General features: G+C 37.0%; 1 protein-coding gene across 2 annotated transcripts; it reads right to left on the minus strand.

Moving 5' to 3' along the window:
• Positions 1–1275: 1275 nt before the first annotated feature.
• Positions 1276–13190, minus strand: LOC131538138 (uncharacterized). Of its 2 annotated transcripts, XM_058772005.1 has the most exons (5): positions 12489–13190; positions 5843–8488; positions 3152–3288; positions 2894–3009; positions 1276–1771 (listed from the first exon to the last, which is right to left on the minus strand). In XM_058772005.1, the coding sequence occupies exons 2-5, from the start codon at positions 8463–8465 to the stop codon at positions 1645–1647; spliced, it is 3003 nt and encodes a 1000-aa protein (XP_058627988.1). In that variant the 5' UTR covers positions 8466–8488; positions 12489–13190; the 3' UTR covers positions 1276–1644. The 2 variants fall into 2 exon arrangements, with proteins under 2 accessions (XP_058627988.1, XP_058627989.1); XM_058772006.1 differs by lacking the exon at positions 12489–13190 and having other exon boundaries at positions 5843–8991.
• Between the last annotated feature and the right edge of the window lie 3838 nt (positions 13191–17028).

Consider the following 17028-nt stretch of genomic DNA (forward strand, 5'->3'; position numbering starts at 1 on the left):
AACCAATGAAATTGAAGGTGGGCCACCTTAATGTGTCGCCCCGTAACAGCAGTAATGCTCGGCCCTCTCACTGTATCGGCTCAAATGCATGATCAGTTGCACTTATTATGGGCTCAAGAGTCCTTTCAAGTTCGTCTTCCTCCATTTAAACAAGTGTGTGTTCAAAAAATAAAGAAATACTTACTTATCACTTAACAGGCCAATGGAGCGAACCAACCCCGTGACGTCACACGTGGTGGTACTTGCAAGATGGCGGCGTCCGTGCTCTAAAAACTATAACAAAAAGCTATAATAAAAGCTTTTATTTTTCTTTAAAATGGTTTCATTAATCGTGTTTGTTATATATTTTTTTAATTAATGTGGAAATCACTTTACTAAATAATGAAAACTTGACTGACTGCTTCACTTCCACTTTAAGGCTAACATATTACTAAAATCTAAAAAACTTACATTTTGATTTCAGGGGGACTTTAAGCCCTTATGCTTGCCTTGTTACTTTGTCTAGTATTGTCCCTGTAACCATTGTTGGTGAGTTGTTTCCATGTTGATGTTATTAGCCAAAGTCAAGTCGAGTCATTTTTTGTTCACTTTGGATTATACACTTCTGTTTGTGATGGAAACAAGATTATTTTTCTTATCCCATTGGCAGATAATTTTGCTTGTTTTTAGATATTTGGACTGGAAACAAGACACACATACTAAATAAGAAGAGCATTTTTACAGTGTAGTAAATAAACTGTACTTGGATTCTCACTACGCTCGCCTCCAGTGGGACGTCGTTACAATTCCTTTGAACCTCACAAAATGATCGACGTCTCTCTTTCATTTATGAAAACTCACAACATTTTTACTTTTGTGTTTGTTTCAGATGGAGGATCGAGAGAATTTGAAATCGGTCTGATTTAATTGAGATCATCCACGCATTAGACACGGGTTCACAGATATGACAAGCAGATTTGATGTTTAATGCTTTTTAATTGGATTCTGATGACTCAGCTAGAATTTGACAAGTCAATGCTAATTTCAGATATCTGCATTTAGAATTTGACCGGTAAGAAAGATGATTCAAGATATCTGTAGAAATATTTTGACTACAGATTGAAATTAAACTTAAATTAAGTTTTGAATAATGACATATCTTCATCACATGTACTCAAAGATAATTAGAGATAAGTGTAATTCAGTTAGCACTAGTCCCTTATATTTTCAGATATCTAAATTGTTTGTTCATATTCCATATGTGCTGTGAATGTTGTGCAAATGACCTCAATCAGGTTGATGCCATACTTTATTTTTTAATGCAAGTGAAAACAAGGCTGTGAGGGATAGAAATACAGTCTGGAGGACACTGAATTTTACTGCAAACAAACTTACATAACATATCCTGCAGGTGGAAATGCACTCCACTTGCTCACTTTCATCAGATTCTAATGTCTAATACAATTTAGAACTGAAAAACAACCAAATAAATGTGTTTATACTAGTTGCATAAATGTTTCGCGAGAGTTGGCTACTATTTTCCGTCTGTGCATTTAGGTTCAGTCTGTCTTTTGAAAGATGAATACAGCACCTCCACCAAATCAAAGCTTGAAAAAGGAACTAGAGAAACTTAAGCACTGAACAGTGAATCATGGTGAAGTGTCTTCAGAGACATGGTTGTGGAACCAGAGCATAGAACTGGCCATCCCTTGTATATGAGCCACGAGGAAAATGGCACAGAAAGCCATGTCGTGTGTTGAAAAGCTTCCCTACATAGCCATTGCTCTTCAAACTATTGGGTGACAAAGAGAACATTAGAACACAGACGTGACGTGACATGATTTTAATCTCAATAAAATCATTTTTATCTGCAAACATAAACATTTCATAAAGGTTTACTCCCCTCCCCCCACTTTATAATAACTGTAGTGTAATAAAGTACTTACAAATAATTTGAAAAATATTGGAGTTAATTGATGTTTTATAAACTTTAATACATTAATTTTGAATTCCTCATTCATTGTCATTGTAATTAACAAATTATTATCGTTTAATCAGCTCATGTATAAAGAGTTAGACAATGCTTTTTCAACAACTTATTCTATTATAAATTAAGATTAAGTGCTATAAAACCAACCTTTATTAGACATTGATTGCATTCATATTCGGTGTTCCTTAAAATGTTTAGAAATACATTAAGCACACACTCACACACACATTGGGTTTCCATGTTTAATAGAGACTTTCCATAGAAATGAGTTTTATACTGTACAAACCATATATTATTTACCCTAAACCTACATCTAATCCTTAATGATGTATTTTAACAACATGGTCTCAGGAGTATTTGTATGTCATTCATATCGACATCACAGTTAATGTCTAATAAAGGTTGGTTTAAAGCACTTAATTAATGTCATTTTCTGCGACCCAATCTAAAGTGAGAACTAACTAAACAATGACACTTTGTTAATAACAGTGACAATGAAGAACTAACTGTTTGCATATATGTAACAGGTATAGAAATTACACTGTTAATGGATTAATTAAACTTCACACAAATTTGCTCATTTTCACATATCTTCCTGAGTGAAAAATGAGTGCTTTCCCCTTTAAAGGGGAATTATACAAAATCCACTTTTACATGGTTTGGGCATAAATGTGTGTTGGCAGTGTGTGAACACCACCACCCTACAATTATAAAAATCCACCCACTCCTCATTTTTTAAATCCCCTTTAAACCAAAGCAGTCTCATTATGCCGTTTTGATTCTCTGAGCAGTTTAAGTCCATTAATGTATTAATTACGGTTTATAAAACATTAACTAAAGATTTGTAAATACTTTATTACACTATGGTCATTATAAAGTGTTACCAGTACTGTGTATTGTATTTGTATTTGTATTGGCACTAACCTACACACGTAGTATTTGACTCCTGGAAACCTCCTTGATTCGTCATATGTGAGCATGTTTCCTTGTGCCCCCTCCACCCATTTCCAACCACGTCCTTCGCACGGATCAACCAGAACCTGCAGATTGTTAATACAGTAATTTAAGTTCTCAAGAAAGAGGAGGGGCATCATCTTCTTGACTGCAGTCTGTTAATTGTCCCACGTGTATTTGTTTTCTGTAGTGTTTTAAACATAAATATAATGTAGTGCACTGAGGTACCTCATAGCTTTTGGCTTGATAAGTTCTCCAGTCTTGTTCATAATAGCAATGCTGTTTGCTTACAAATCCACTGTGCCACCCACCATCACTTCCGACGGCTTTGCACACCACAAGGTTGGTTTTAGAACGAACAGCATCTTTAAATGACAAGGATTTATAGATTAATCAAGCCCAATGATTTGAGAGGAGCTTTTTTTCTAGCTTGAAGATACAATGCTGTTGTTTTACATGAGCATAGAGATGAATTGCACAACTAGGGTTGGGTGTTGTTTGAATTTTAACCCATACTATCCGTCCTAAATAGCATTTGAAAATGGAAATAGCACAGCCCAAGTCGTAGTATATTGAAAAGAGTGTTCCATGGGTCCCTGGATGGTCTACTATTTCCAGTCAGAATCCAAAGTGCAGATCTAATGGCTGATATTGCCCACAACCCATTGCAAGTTGGATGAAGATTCGACTAGAACTACAAACTCTGCGGACATGATTCCGAGTAGAGTGATAAAGGTTTGAGTGATTAAAAGTCAGTATCTAACCTGATGAAAAGATAATTATCAATGTTATCCACATTATATTTCATCTGCAACAGCATTGTGAACTACTTTTGGCCATTATGATTGAATATAATGATGTTATTCACACGAGGAGAGTCTACTCACGAAAGACACATGACTGGCAGACCAATGTGCTGCTGCATTTCTCTCAGAATTAGTAGAAAATTAAATTAAATTGAATATGGAAGGTTTTAACTGTGACAAGATGATTGACCGGACAGTTTATCGTGACAGGATGTGGTGAATAAGTGACAGAGCTGTCCGTTAATGATGACGCAGTAGTACATCCCTAAGTTTGTCTACTCTTTTGCTACACACTCAAAAGTATGTACTTTTTATTCACAAAAAGTGTACATATTTTTGGGGGCGAATTGGTACACAGCAACAGAGATTGTCTGGTACTAGGACTGCTATATTGTCTGTTTATGACTTGGACTACCTGTACAGATCTGGCCATTCAAAATGCGTCTCTTTTCATGCGGCAGCCTGCGATTCGGCACGCGCGATCACTGAGCTACCTGCACGCGCTTTTTCAGATTTTTTAAAACTGGAAGGAACAACATTCTGTAGTCAAACAACATGGCCAGCTCTGGGGTAGAGCTGAAGATCTTTGCCGGGTTCGGGCTTAATTTATATCATTTTACACAGACACGGGATCAGGCGGTAAATGAGCGGTCATGTGATGCGTTTCGATTAGCACGAGAAAGATGCGAAAATGGATGCTTGCCTCTGGTAATTACGTTTTTGGTTGCATCAGCAACTAAAGCAAAGTCTGAGGTTTGGAAAAGTTTTGAGCATGTGCATAATGAGAATAATGAGCCAGTGTATGCCTAGGCCTATTTAGAGTGCTGAGATGTAATTATGTTAAAACGTGTATAAATGACTCATTCCTAACTTTTAAGGCCCGATTACAGCTCTACTCTGGGGTGCATTTCCCAAAAGCATCGTTAACCAACTATGGTCACAAGTTCCGTCGTTACCAGCATAGTTCAATGATTCAGTGTTTCCCGAAACCATAGTTAAATGCTACTTACCTCCTTCTGCCATCATTTCATACTTAAAGTGTTCAGTTCGGTAACACTTTAGAATAGGGAACACTTACTCACTATTAACTACGACTTTTCCCTCAATAAACTCCTAATTTGCTGCTTATTAATAGTTAGTAAGGTAGTTGTTAAGTTTAGGTATTGGGTAGGATTAGGGATGTAGAATAAGGTCATGTAGAATAAGGCATTAATATGTGCTTAATTACTACTAATAAATGGTTAATATTGCAGTAATATGCATGCTAATAAGCAACTAGTTAAGAGACCCTAAAATAAAGCATTACCTTTAGCTCTTATTAAAATAATTCCGTATATAGCTGCAAGGAAATATACCTTCTTATATTCTTGTGCGTGAATGGTATAAAATCACTTTTTCTGTGAGTGAGCTATGAATATGTGTGCAGCACAGAAAACAGCGTGCGGGTCTTGTGCGTGAACGGTTTAAAGTCATATTAAAATGCACACAAATTTTTCCCTAAATTATCTTTCCTACAATTTTCAGTGCTTATCAGTAAATTCCATTATAATTCAATTACGTGATTTTATAATGCCATTACATGGGATCGGGTAGATGTGGAACTGTAAGAAGAAGCTCAGTCATAAAAGTGCTCAAGTGTTTAAAGAGGCAATGAACTGTGATGCTGTACATTTGAAAACATGGACATAAGAAGATAGGAATCAGCCTCATCTAATGTGAGCATATGTAAAGTAAAAGAGTTTTCGGTCCCACTTTATATTAGGTGGCCTTAACTTCTATGTACTTACATTTAAATTAATAATTTGATACAATGCACTTGTTGTGTACATATATGTTCTTACATTGTACTTATATTGTTAATAATACCTTTATGCAATTACATCTGTAATTCATTTCTGTAATTACATTTATAATTACACTATTGACCCATCCCTTACACCTTAACCCACCCTTAAACCTGCCCAGACCACCAAACCTGTCCCTAACCGTACCCATATCCCTATAAATGTTTTGCAATGCAGTATGAACACACTAAGTACACTGTACTTATTTTTTGATGTAAGTACATAGTAATTAAGGCCACCTAATATAAAGTGTGACCGAGTTTTCTTACTGCCGTGCGCTTTGCTGGGCTGAACCCACTTGAGGTCCTGACTCTTGCATCCCTGGTATGGGTCTCCTTTCCACGGACTCACACAGATGCAGACCCTGCCGTGATTTTTGGAGTAGCACTTGGTGTTCACTCCACAGGGATTCACCAGGCATGCATCACGACATGTGCCGAAGATGCCAGTGCAGACCTCATTGTACTTACAAACGCTGTTTTGTGTGCAGTTGTTACACTTGTGAGGTATGAAGGAAGGACAGGGTGGCTGTGAGCATTTGTACTCCGCTGGCTGAGGGTGTGTGGCGGAGCCCCAGCCAGTCGAGCACGAGGCCTTGCAGACGGTGGCTCCACCTTCAGATCTGCACTCGACTCGCCCGTTTACCTGCTCAGCATAGCACACAGTTAGGGCACTCCACTTCCCACCAGAGCACACCACGGTCTCGGGGAAGGGCTTGTATGGTCCAGCACATTTGAGTTTGACCTGCTGCTGGGCTGTGCTGTGGTAGAGCTTCTCACAGTGGTTGTTCTGAAGATTCCCAGCCTTTAGAGGGCCACATCCATTTTTATTGAAGAGTCTCCACTGCTGTGAGACATAGTCCTGAAAAAACTTCTTAACAAAATCAACGTTCTCTGATTTTCCAGTGACCAGTGAATATTTTGACCAAGCTAAAACAGCTTCCTTTTCAAGGACAAACAGGTAGCGTACAAAATAATCAGTCTGGTCACTGTAGTATTTTGTGCACTCTACTGGTTCACCAGACTGACTTTGTGAGTCCTGGACCAGTGACTTGCGAAAAATATCCAGAATGTTGTGTTTGTCTCCAAATCCAGTGCCCATCATCATGTGGTGAAAGTTTGTGAGATAAAACTGAAAAGAGTGTCCCCCTGTGAACAGAGCCCCAACTTCAGAAACATAGTGGCGTTGGGTTATTGTACTGTTTTTAAGATGTGAATGAAGTTTGTTGATGTAGCGAAATCTCTGAATCACATTGCTGTATTTCACAAAGATTTGTGTCCACTGGATGTCATGTCGGACAGACTCAATTATTTCTTTAGTGTAGTCCTTCAGCTCCTTGACACTAAAATAAATTGCTGTCAGATCGGGGACCGGTTGATAGATCATACCATCCATTTCACCTTCAAGAGCTTCATAGTCAATAAAATTTTGGATGCTTTCCTCACAAGCTGGACCATGAAACATTGTATGGCACTTGCAGAATCCTTGTGTGGTGTCCTTGATGGGTTTACATTCTCCATTTTTACAATTCACGTCTGAGCAGGGAGGCTTCACAATATTTCCTTTGAGGAAGATACTAAAGTCTCTGAGGGAGTGAGGTCCTGGTTGACAACTCAGCTCAATATCCGCCACATCTGTCTGTGCATAATCTGATGTTTTTTTAACAACATGAAGAAACTTTATGTGGCTGATAACTTTAGCACCAAACCTGTGGAGCAGCTCTTCCTTCATTGTTAAACACTGCATGGTAATGCTCAAACCTGCCATTTCTTTTTGCACGCTGGATTGAATGTTGGCCTTTGTGCTTTGATCGACAGCAGAGCCCTTTTCTTGATGAATTAGGTGAATTGATGCCTTTTCTTGAGCATCAAAGTTAATCGACTGTCCAAAGGTATACTCCACATCTTTGATTGAGTGGGCAATTACTATCCATTTGAACCAGTGGAACTTGTTCTCCAAATGTTTCTTAATATCTGTAGCTAGCTCTTTATTACTTGAGAATCGTTGATTGCTAAGTTTCAAAGCGTCCTTATAAGCCCATGTCTCAAAGCCATCAGCACACTCAATCAAGGCATCCTGTATGGCTGATAAAGTGTTGGACAGTTGTGTGACTGCTTCTCGTGCCTTTGCTTTATCATCATAGCCCTTTAGTTTGTAATAAAACACATTTAACTTTAGTCCTGAAACCATCAGAGTGGTGAAGTAGGTGGTGTATTGGACCAGGGCATTAAAATCACCATTGGATTTCTCAATAATGAGCTGTAAGAGATTCATATTCAAGCTGGCAGGATTGTTCTCAGTGATGTATCTGTAGAAATTAGCAACACTGTTCTCTGTGCCTGTGTTTTCATAGAAAGTGGTGAACCTCTCAGCCAGCCTGGTCTTCTGTTCCTGTGTGGAGGCAACAGGAGCGGTCTTTATGAATTCTGTTAACTTGGCCCAGGAGTTCTTGATCACATTCTCATCTTTGCCATAGCTGCTAGCATAGTTTGTCCATTTCATTTCTGTTTGCAGGGTTGAAATTTGAAGGGAGAGAGAGTCGAGTTTACGGTTGATCTCTGCAAATTGTTCCTTCATGAATTCAAACATTGGGTTAGATTGTGGAATGAATGCAAAGATGAAGCTAATTAATGCCCCAATAAAGCCAAAACTTGCTGCAACTTTGCCAAGAGAACTAAAGACTTTGAGGACTTTGAGGAGTGAGTCACGAGCTGTGTCTTCCTTTTTTTTAAAAACCAATTCAGCCAAATCATTGATGCGTTGGAGTAATTCCTTAGACAATGTCATGCCCTTCTCTACTTGAGTGACTTGTGAGACTTTAATTCCAGCTGTGCTGAAACAGCTGTATACAAGCAGATAAAAGATAGTGAGGAAAGTCTTCCCAGTAGCCATGCTTAGACAGCAGACAGCTTAACCTGTTAAAACAGAATGCATTAAATGTGTAATTAGAAGCATTGAATGTCACTGGGCTTGCCTGGTGTCACTCAATTCACAATCTGCAATTCACAATAATGCTACACACTGTCCATTCTTTGCTGTTCAAGCTACACTACACAGGATTTCTTATTTTATTGAGCCAGTGTATATTAGGGCTGTCCTCGAATAAAGATTTTTCTAGTCTTTAATCATGTGTTTATATCAATAAGCCTTAAATCATAACAATAAGCCTTTAATTGTCTATATATAAAACACATAGCCTAATCAAGGCTCAAACACACACACACACAAAGCTTGCCACAGCGCACAAACAAACATAATGATCATGAAACATAATGAGTTTCGGTTAATTTTTGTGCCGTGCTCATGTTCACTGAGACCGAGACGGCAGAAAGCACATCCTGATTGTTTTCATTATTTTACAAAAGCAATGTTTTGTTGTTATTGTGAGTTTACAGAAATAAAAGTATACCCTTTACAGTTTGCATTACTCTTATCTGTAGGACCAAAATGACGTATTTTAAGTTAAATGCAAGTGATCGCGCCTGAATGTCACGCAGTAAGCGCGTGCTCCACACAAGCATGAATATATATATATATATATATATATATATATAACTAGTAGAGCTGCACATGCAAATGAAGTGTATGTACAGGCCTGAAGTGGCATCAAAAGATTGGGAGAATTCCCTATGAGCAGCTCGACAAACGCTGTTCAGGACATGGAAAGCAAGTCTGTGTAGTTCATTTTCAATAAGAGACACAGAAATCTGTTCAAACCGTGCTCGTACAGCCAAAATCCCGTCGCTGGTGTGCACAGCTATTCATAACCTGGACTTAATTTGAAATCGATCCAGCACCTCATTTAGCGGATCCCCCTCCTCACGCACCAATGAAAGACGTTTATGCCAGGGTTATTATAGTTTTGCATTTTAAATTTGTTCTTATTTTAATATCATTTTCAATTTTCACTATAAAATTCTGTTTAGTTTTTATTAGTTTCATTAATAATTTGGTTAATTTTAGTTTAGTTTTTAGGCTATTTGTTTTAACCAGATTTCTAGCCTATTTTTTATTTTTATTTTTATATATAGTTTAGTTTCAGTTTTAATTTTAGTAATTAAAGTTTAACAGAATTAACAGAACACTTCCAGAGTGCAGATCAAAGACATTTTAATATAAGCTGACGCGACACAAAATTAAAGTAGCCTATGATTGATTAGATGGAAAAATGTATACAAATATATGGCAAAATGAAGCAGCCAAGCCTTTTTACTCCATAAATCTACATAAGTTGCGCTGCAATCGAGGGTCCCTGCAGTGTTCACTGCTCATGTCTCCCCAAGCGTGGGATATTTTTTGAAGTTCACTGTTCACTCCGAACACCAATTTAACAAATAATTATTTTATTATGTGTTCAATACCAGCTGATAGTTTTGTTTCGTTATAGATTTTATTTATTTTGACATTTCTTTCTTTCTTTGCCTAATTGACTTTATTTTCGTTAAATGCAGTTCTTAATACAACATATTTTACCATTTAAACATGTATACAATATTTCTTGCATTTAAACTCGTTTAACAAGCATTTTAGAAGTAAAAAAATAAACTTTTAATCGTTGTGAATAGACCGATGCAGCTTGTTTAGGTGACTTGCTTTGCTTTGCATAAAATAAAATGATTTGCAGCAAAGAAACTGTTTTATAGATAAAATAAAACATACACAAACCAATATTTTACCAAAGAAATGCAAGTCATTGGCTCTGAGAACTGCTCCACCTGAAGAGAATGCAAAATATCCACACTCATTACAACCGCTGATTTGTTGCGACTGTCCTGTCCCAAGAGCTGGGTTACACAAAAACTACCCAAACACTAAGGAAAGATTAAAGAAATGTTGAAATAATATAACCATAATTTTTAGTATATGTGCACACTATAAAAGCAATTGATGTAATCTGGTAATCACTTAAGTACTTAAGGGTTTTGGATGTAGGCCTACATATTTTAATAGATTACACTATATGTTGTCCACCTGTGTCTCCCCCGCTTTCTCTCTCTCACACACACACACACACACATAGGCTACAGTACAGGCTACACCGCTTTCAGAGCGCATCGGGCTTTAAAACTCATCAGACATCATCAGCAGCAAATGTCAATCATGTCCGGATAGTTTATTCGTTTTGATGACATTTATGGATGTACATGAGGGTGTTTTGCATGTAGATTATTGATGCCGCAGGTCGGGGGCGGCGCGGGAGCGGCATTACTATGAAGCAAAGTTAATTTAGATTTAGAATGAGTATTGGTGTATAAAATATCTGTCCTTTTTGCCGCCCTGACTGTGCCGCCTAATTCGTCTATATGCACGCCTGGGTGGCGCTTCATAGTACAAATGGACGATGACTGAAAACATACAGCAAATGCAACCCAGGAGTTTTTGAAGGTAAAAGAGTGTAATATTCTGCAATGGCCAAGTCAATCTCCTGATCTCAACCCGACTGAGCTGCATTTCACTCGCTGAAGACAAAACTAAAGGCAGAAAGAGCCACAAACAAACAACAACAGAAGTCAGCTGCAGTAAAGGCCTGGCAAAGCATCACAAAGAGAAAGACATAAGGCAGTCATTGCCCGCAAAGAATTCTCAACAAAATATCAAAAATGAACATTTTATTTATGATTATATTCATTTGTCCAATAACATTTGAGCCCCTGAAAATGTGTATAAAAATGGTTGTAATTCCTAAGCATTTTATATTTTTAAGAATTTATTTTTTTTGTTCAACCCCTTAAATGAAAGCTTACAGCCTACACTTCAATGGTGGAGTGCACTTCTGGTGGCACACAGAGCCAAAATTATGAAAAATTCATTTTAATTTAATTAATTTGATTACATTAATGTTATAAGTTGAGATTTACAAGAAATATTTGAACTGCTACTATGTAAAAGGAATACTGCTGTAAAAAATAAAAAAAAACTTTATTTGTTTAAAAATGTTATTGCACTTTTGTTCTTATAGCAGTACTTTTAAATGAAAAAAGTGCACAACACACTACTTTTGAATTCATTATTGAATTTTGTGCGTAATGTGATTAATCACGATTAAGAATTTTAGTTTTTGTGCAGCACTTTTGTCTCTGGTTAACTTGGGATGAGAACGCAAAAATTATTATTGAACTTAGTTGTCTAAATAGCCTAAGTGATCTAAAGCTCATTCATTTTCAAAGGGTTCCAATGATTGTACTACTACGCTTTACAGCCGCACTGAACTCATAATTAATGAACTTGGCACAGCTATTGTATGGATTTGAATCAACGCTAAACAGACTTCAGCTGAACAATGACACTATTGTCTTGTTTAGATCTTTGTTGAAGCACTGAACTCTGTTTGCATCACTGAATCATTATTTTCCAGTTCATCACCGTAAAGCTGCTTTGAAATCTGTATTGTATAAAGCTCTATAAAAATAGAAGATTAAAGTGCATTTCATGTAACGATAGTGCTTTCAGATACACATCTACTACTTTACAGTCACGTGTACTTAAAAAAGGGCTACATTTATAATTATTCCTTGGCTCCAGTTCACTCACGCCGCACTCTTAATGAAGATGAAACGTCACATGGAGTGCGTGCGGGAATCAGTAGCCTACACAGAGTCCTCTGTAAGCGTCTTACAATAGTATGCATTTCAAACACAGCCTGTCTCATTTGTTCTGGTTTACATTGCATCTATTAACATACAAAGAATGTAACAGACATACTTGACATACTTAATGTGTATAAAAATCAAATACACTCAAATGTTGTCAAAGGACTAGATGTAAAAACAAAGGCTACCAGACCACTGACTAGCAGATTGCTGCAAAAAAAAAAAAAAACATGGTGCTGAAAAGCTTTGAGTAATTGATCATTTTAGGAAAAATGAATGATGTAGAGATACAAGAGAAAAACCAGCAAACACCAGAATAACTCACCAGAAAACACGATCATACAGGTACAAAACCAGACAACACTGGGCTATTTATACTAAAGCTAAAGAATAACATGACAACAATAAGGAGGAGGTATGGTTTAAAAAATAAAAAAAGACAAAGCTTCATGATATTTCATAATAAACATGAAACAGACACAATGACCCCTAGTGGTCATCTGGAATTCAAACAACAAACACTGGTTTTGTTGTCATTTTCATTAAAAATGCTTTAATGTTCTTATCAGACAATATGGCTCAGTCTATCATGACATTTAACATTGTCACGCATGATTTCTGGGACAAGGTTTGAGGCGTCTGTGTCTGAGTAGAAAGATTTGAAATTTGCACTGCCTTGCCTTTCCTAACAATGACTGTGAACAAGCTGAGTTCTGAGACTTTGGTAAAACTTATCTGAGAGTTTAGGAACAAACAAGAGGCTACTTAGACGGACAGCACATGATATACAATTGAAACAAGTACAGTTTGATGGATGATATAAACAATGGGTTAACTTCATCTATACTGAGAAAGGACTAGATAACTTTCTATCTATCAAGTATAACCTAGACAAACATGATGAACTATGAACTTCAGACAGCTGAAGGGAATTTGTTTGGAAAAATACAATTAGGCTTTTACTACTCCCAAAACAAGACATCTGCAACCAATTATCTTCTTCTTCTTAAACTTTATAGCAAGACATACAGACAGACATCTATAAAATAGAAAACAAAAAATGGTGAAAACAAGTATATAAAATATAGTAATATTATAATAATTAAGAATGAGTCTTTGGAGAAAGGGTGTGGTCTGATGGTGTCAATTTAAGGAATACATCAAGACATGGAACATGTTCTGATTTGCATATTTATTTGTAATTGTCACTACAACTGTTACTTGTCCGATTCTCTCTTTATAACTATTAAAACAAAACAATAGAGGCAGTATGGACCATACGATGTCCTGGAACCATTTTAAAATCAATTCTGAACATTGGAAATAAAAGTAATTAGCCTTACAAAATTGGAAAAAATCTAATAGAAATACTGTACATACACCAACTGTTTAAACTTTAATACTTATGCCATGTAAACAGCTACAAGGCAAGATTTGTTAGAATAACAAGCATAAAAGGAAAGATGCAAATAAAAAGTATGTGTGTCAAGACATGTCTTATGTTTTTGAAACTGAAAGTAAAAACTAAAACAGAAAACCACAACCAAAACAATCGCTGGTAAGCACCACACCATTCAGGTTTCGTTTAGCTTGAGAAAAGCAGTTCTTTCCAATGTGGTTCTTGCTCTGTTGCGGCGACTGCTTTGTGAAAATGGCAGTGGTTCTCAAACCTCTCCATGAAGTACCCCCAGCACTGCACATTTTGTGTGTCTCCCTATATCTGACACGCACTTCAGGTCTTGCAGTCTCCACTAATGAGCTGATGAGTTGAATCAGGTGTGATAGATGAGCAAAATGAGCAGGGCTGGGGGTACTCCAGGACAGGTTTCAGAACCACTGGCTTATGGGAAATGGAGTCCGGATAGAAATTCAATATTTGGGTGACAGCTCCCTCTGGTGGTGAGAAGGAAGCGGTGCCGGAGCCTCATTTGTAACAAGAAGCTACTCAGTCTGTATACATACACACGAGCGCATTTTGCCTTCCATCTCATACCATGTCCCTTTAAGCCCTAAACACGCTGCACGATTTTCGGCTGTCCCAGATGAAAGATTGGCATTGTGAAACAATCGTGGCGATTTCTGTGATCGTGGCTCCTAATCGGTGATCCTGTGTCATACAGTGAGAGACGTTCAAAGATGGCCGTTGTCACGGTCTTGCGACCAAAGATAGCCTACGATACAGCATGATCATCGCACAGTGTGTTTGCTGCTACGATCCACGTTCACTGACCAACCATCTCACGTCTCCGATGAGAAGAGGAAGGGGTGGTTGTTACTGTATGATGATTAAAATCACGAAATGGCCTTAAACAATTAAATACACTGCAGAATATTATTTTACTAACTTATTAATTTGAAGTTAAATAGTGCTTAGTTGGTATAATGTCTGCTAGAATGTTAAAAAATGTTCAGTATTTTTAAATTGTTGTTTTGTATTAGTGTACAATGTAAAAAATAATAATTTATTCCATATAGTGTCCATTTAATTCATTTAACATTTAATATTGGAGGCATCCAAGTTATTTGACACATTTGAACATTTAAAAAAAAAAAAAAGTAAAAATAGTTACTTTCCCTGGTAATCAGTTACTTTTATAGTGATGTAACTCAGTTACTATTTGTGAGAAGTAACTAGTAACTATAACTAATTACTTTTTTTAAAGTAACTTGCCCAACACTGGTCACTACTATTGCACTATAATGCTGCTTCTGCCACCTTATGACCAGTGTTGGGGAAAGTTACTTTTAAAAGTAATGCGTTACTCTATAAAAAACTAACTAACTGCTTTACTTAATTACTTTCGTGTGGAAAGTAATGCATTACGTTACTTTTGCGTTACTTTTTGTCACCTGGGCTGGGCTCGTTTATTTATTTTTAATAACAGAAAACCCAAAGGTTATATTTTTGGCAACTGTAAAGGCCCTTTCACACAAAGAGTAACATTAATAAACCTCAGGCTGAAGAAAATGACAGGAAAGGTGTCAGTGAATAAATAGGAAAACAAAGTAACTTGTGTTACTTAATTGAAAAAGTAACTCAGATATTTTCGTTAATTTAAAAGTAATGCGTTACTTGAAAAAAGTAATCTGATTACGTATAGGGCTGCATGATATATCGCATGCGATATTTATTGCGCATCTTGTCAGTAAAGCCGGTTCTGTAATCAGCGGTAATTTCCATCACGTGCGTGATTTCACATGGAGCTGCATTTACTACACAGAGCCGTTGTTCACTAACAAGCTGCGCAAATCCACGTTCATCATCAACTAACCAATTAACTCCCTTTATGCGAGTTTAGTGTTTGTTTTGTTGTTGTTGTTATAGGCCTGGTTATTTGATTTTGATCATTTGTGAAATTTAGATTTTGTCAAGTGTGAACCTATTTTTTGGATTTATTAAAGTAACCTATTTTTTGGCAACTTGAAATAGCTGGCCTCTCTGCTTTTCTGGATGGTGGCTTTGCTGTAGCTCTGTCTGAAATCTAGAACAGAAAAAAAAAAGTACAATGATGTCCGGGACAGATGCAAAATCAGGTAATGCAAATGTTGCAGTACAAGTTAATAATTGTAGATTTTTACTTAATAACCCAGACCCTTATTATCCAAGTCATCTTTTTCACCACATTTTTATAACCCTTTATACAACCCTTTATACAATAGATACTGCTTCAAAGCAGTTTTGTAGTATTTACAGGAAAATATTAAATGTTTCCAATGCTGCTTTAAAGAAGCTGTAGCTAGCAAGCAGTTCTTGTATTTTGAAATATGTTCAATTCAGCTATAAGCAGCCCTACTCAAAACAGCAGTCATAACATGTCGTTATTCAGCTCAAGGCAGTTCAATATTGATTCAGTTTAGTTCAATGCTGCAATCTTCAATTTTGTGTGAGGTGGTATTACACTTACAAACACTTAAGGCCATTGCACACTGAGTCCAAAATTTTCACATGCGTTTTCCCATTTTTTCGTATTCGTCATCCTTTTCTATCAAAATGCATGCTACAGATGCGAAAATGCAGAAAATCGATCCTGATCCGAATTTTTTGTGATGGACGAAATTTTCGGAGGCAGTGTGTAAACGTGATTGACACAACGTGAGGTCGTATTTATTTTTTTAACGTGAGAAAATTTTGGACTTCATGTGCAATGGCCTTTACACTTAGCAAATAATTACTTTGTGGAGGTTCATCCTGCATAAAGTTCTTGTAAATGGTTGGTTTTTACAACATTGTCAAATCAACAGTAGTATGCAAATCATACTGTAGTTGTATAACAGTTACTTAACAGTTAACAATTACTTACATATTTATAGTGCAAATAAAGCGAAGTACCTTACCCCTACTCAACCACCTCACTTCTGTGTGAAATAAGAGATCACCATTCACTGCAGAAAGTTCATCAAGAAAGAGACTGAAGCATCTGTTTGGACTTTGGTCAAATTGAGTTGATAATCCGAATAACTGGTATTGTGACATGATTAAAGCACATAACCTGACTGCAGATCTCCTGCTGATGAATGATGCAACGATAGTTCAGAAATGCAGGGAAATCTGGGTCGTTCTTGCAATGTGCAATAAATCCAGGGTCGCGCTCCGTCTGTTGACAGCTTGTCAAGGGGCATGCGTTTTTCGTTTTTGAAAACGTTGTAGATTTTGACTCCTCTGGCCGTGGTTTTCAAAGGAAGCAGTGTCAAAAACTCCTCTTTGGTGGAAAAATCATCAAAAACCATCCGAATGAAAACAGCCAACTGAGCTGTATCACTTAAGTCCACCGATTCATCGCCCTGAAGTGAAAACCATGTACACCGTTCTGTCCTGTTGTAATTGTCCCATCACATCTGAAGAAAGCAAGGAAACTCTCCTTGCC

This window comes from Onychostoma macrolepis, chromosome 03, assembly GCF_012432095.1.
Source record: "Onychostoma macrolepis isolate SWU-2019 chromosome 03, ASM1243209v1, whole genome shotgun sequence".
Taxonomy (NCBI): Eukaryota; Metazoa; Chordata; class Actinopteri; order Cypriniformes; family Cyprinidae; genus Onychostoma; species Onychostoma macrolepis.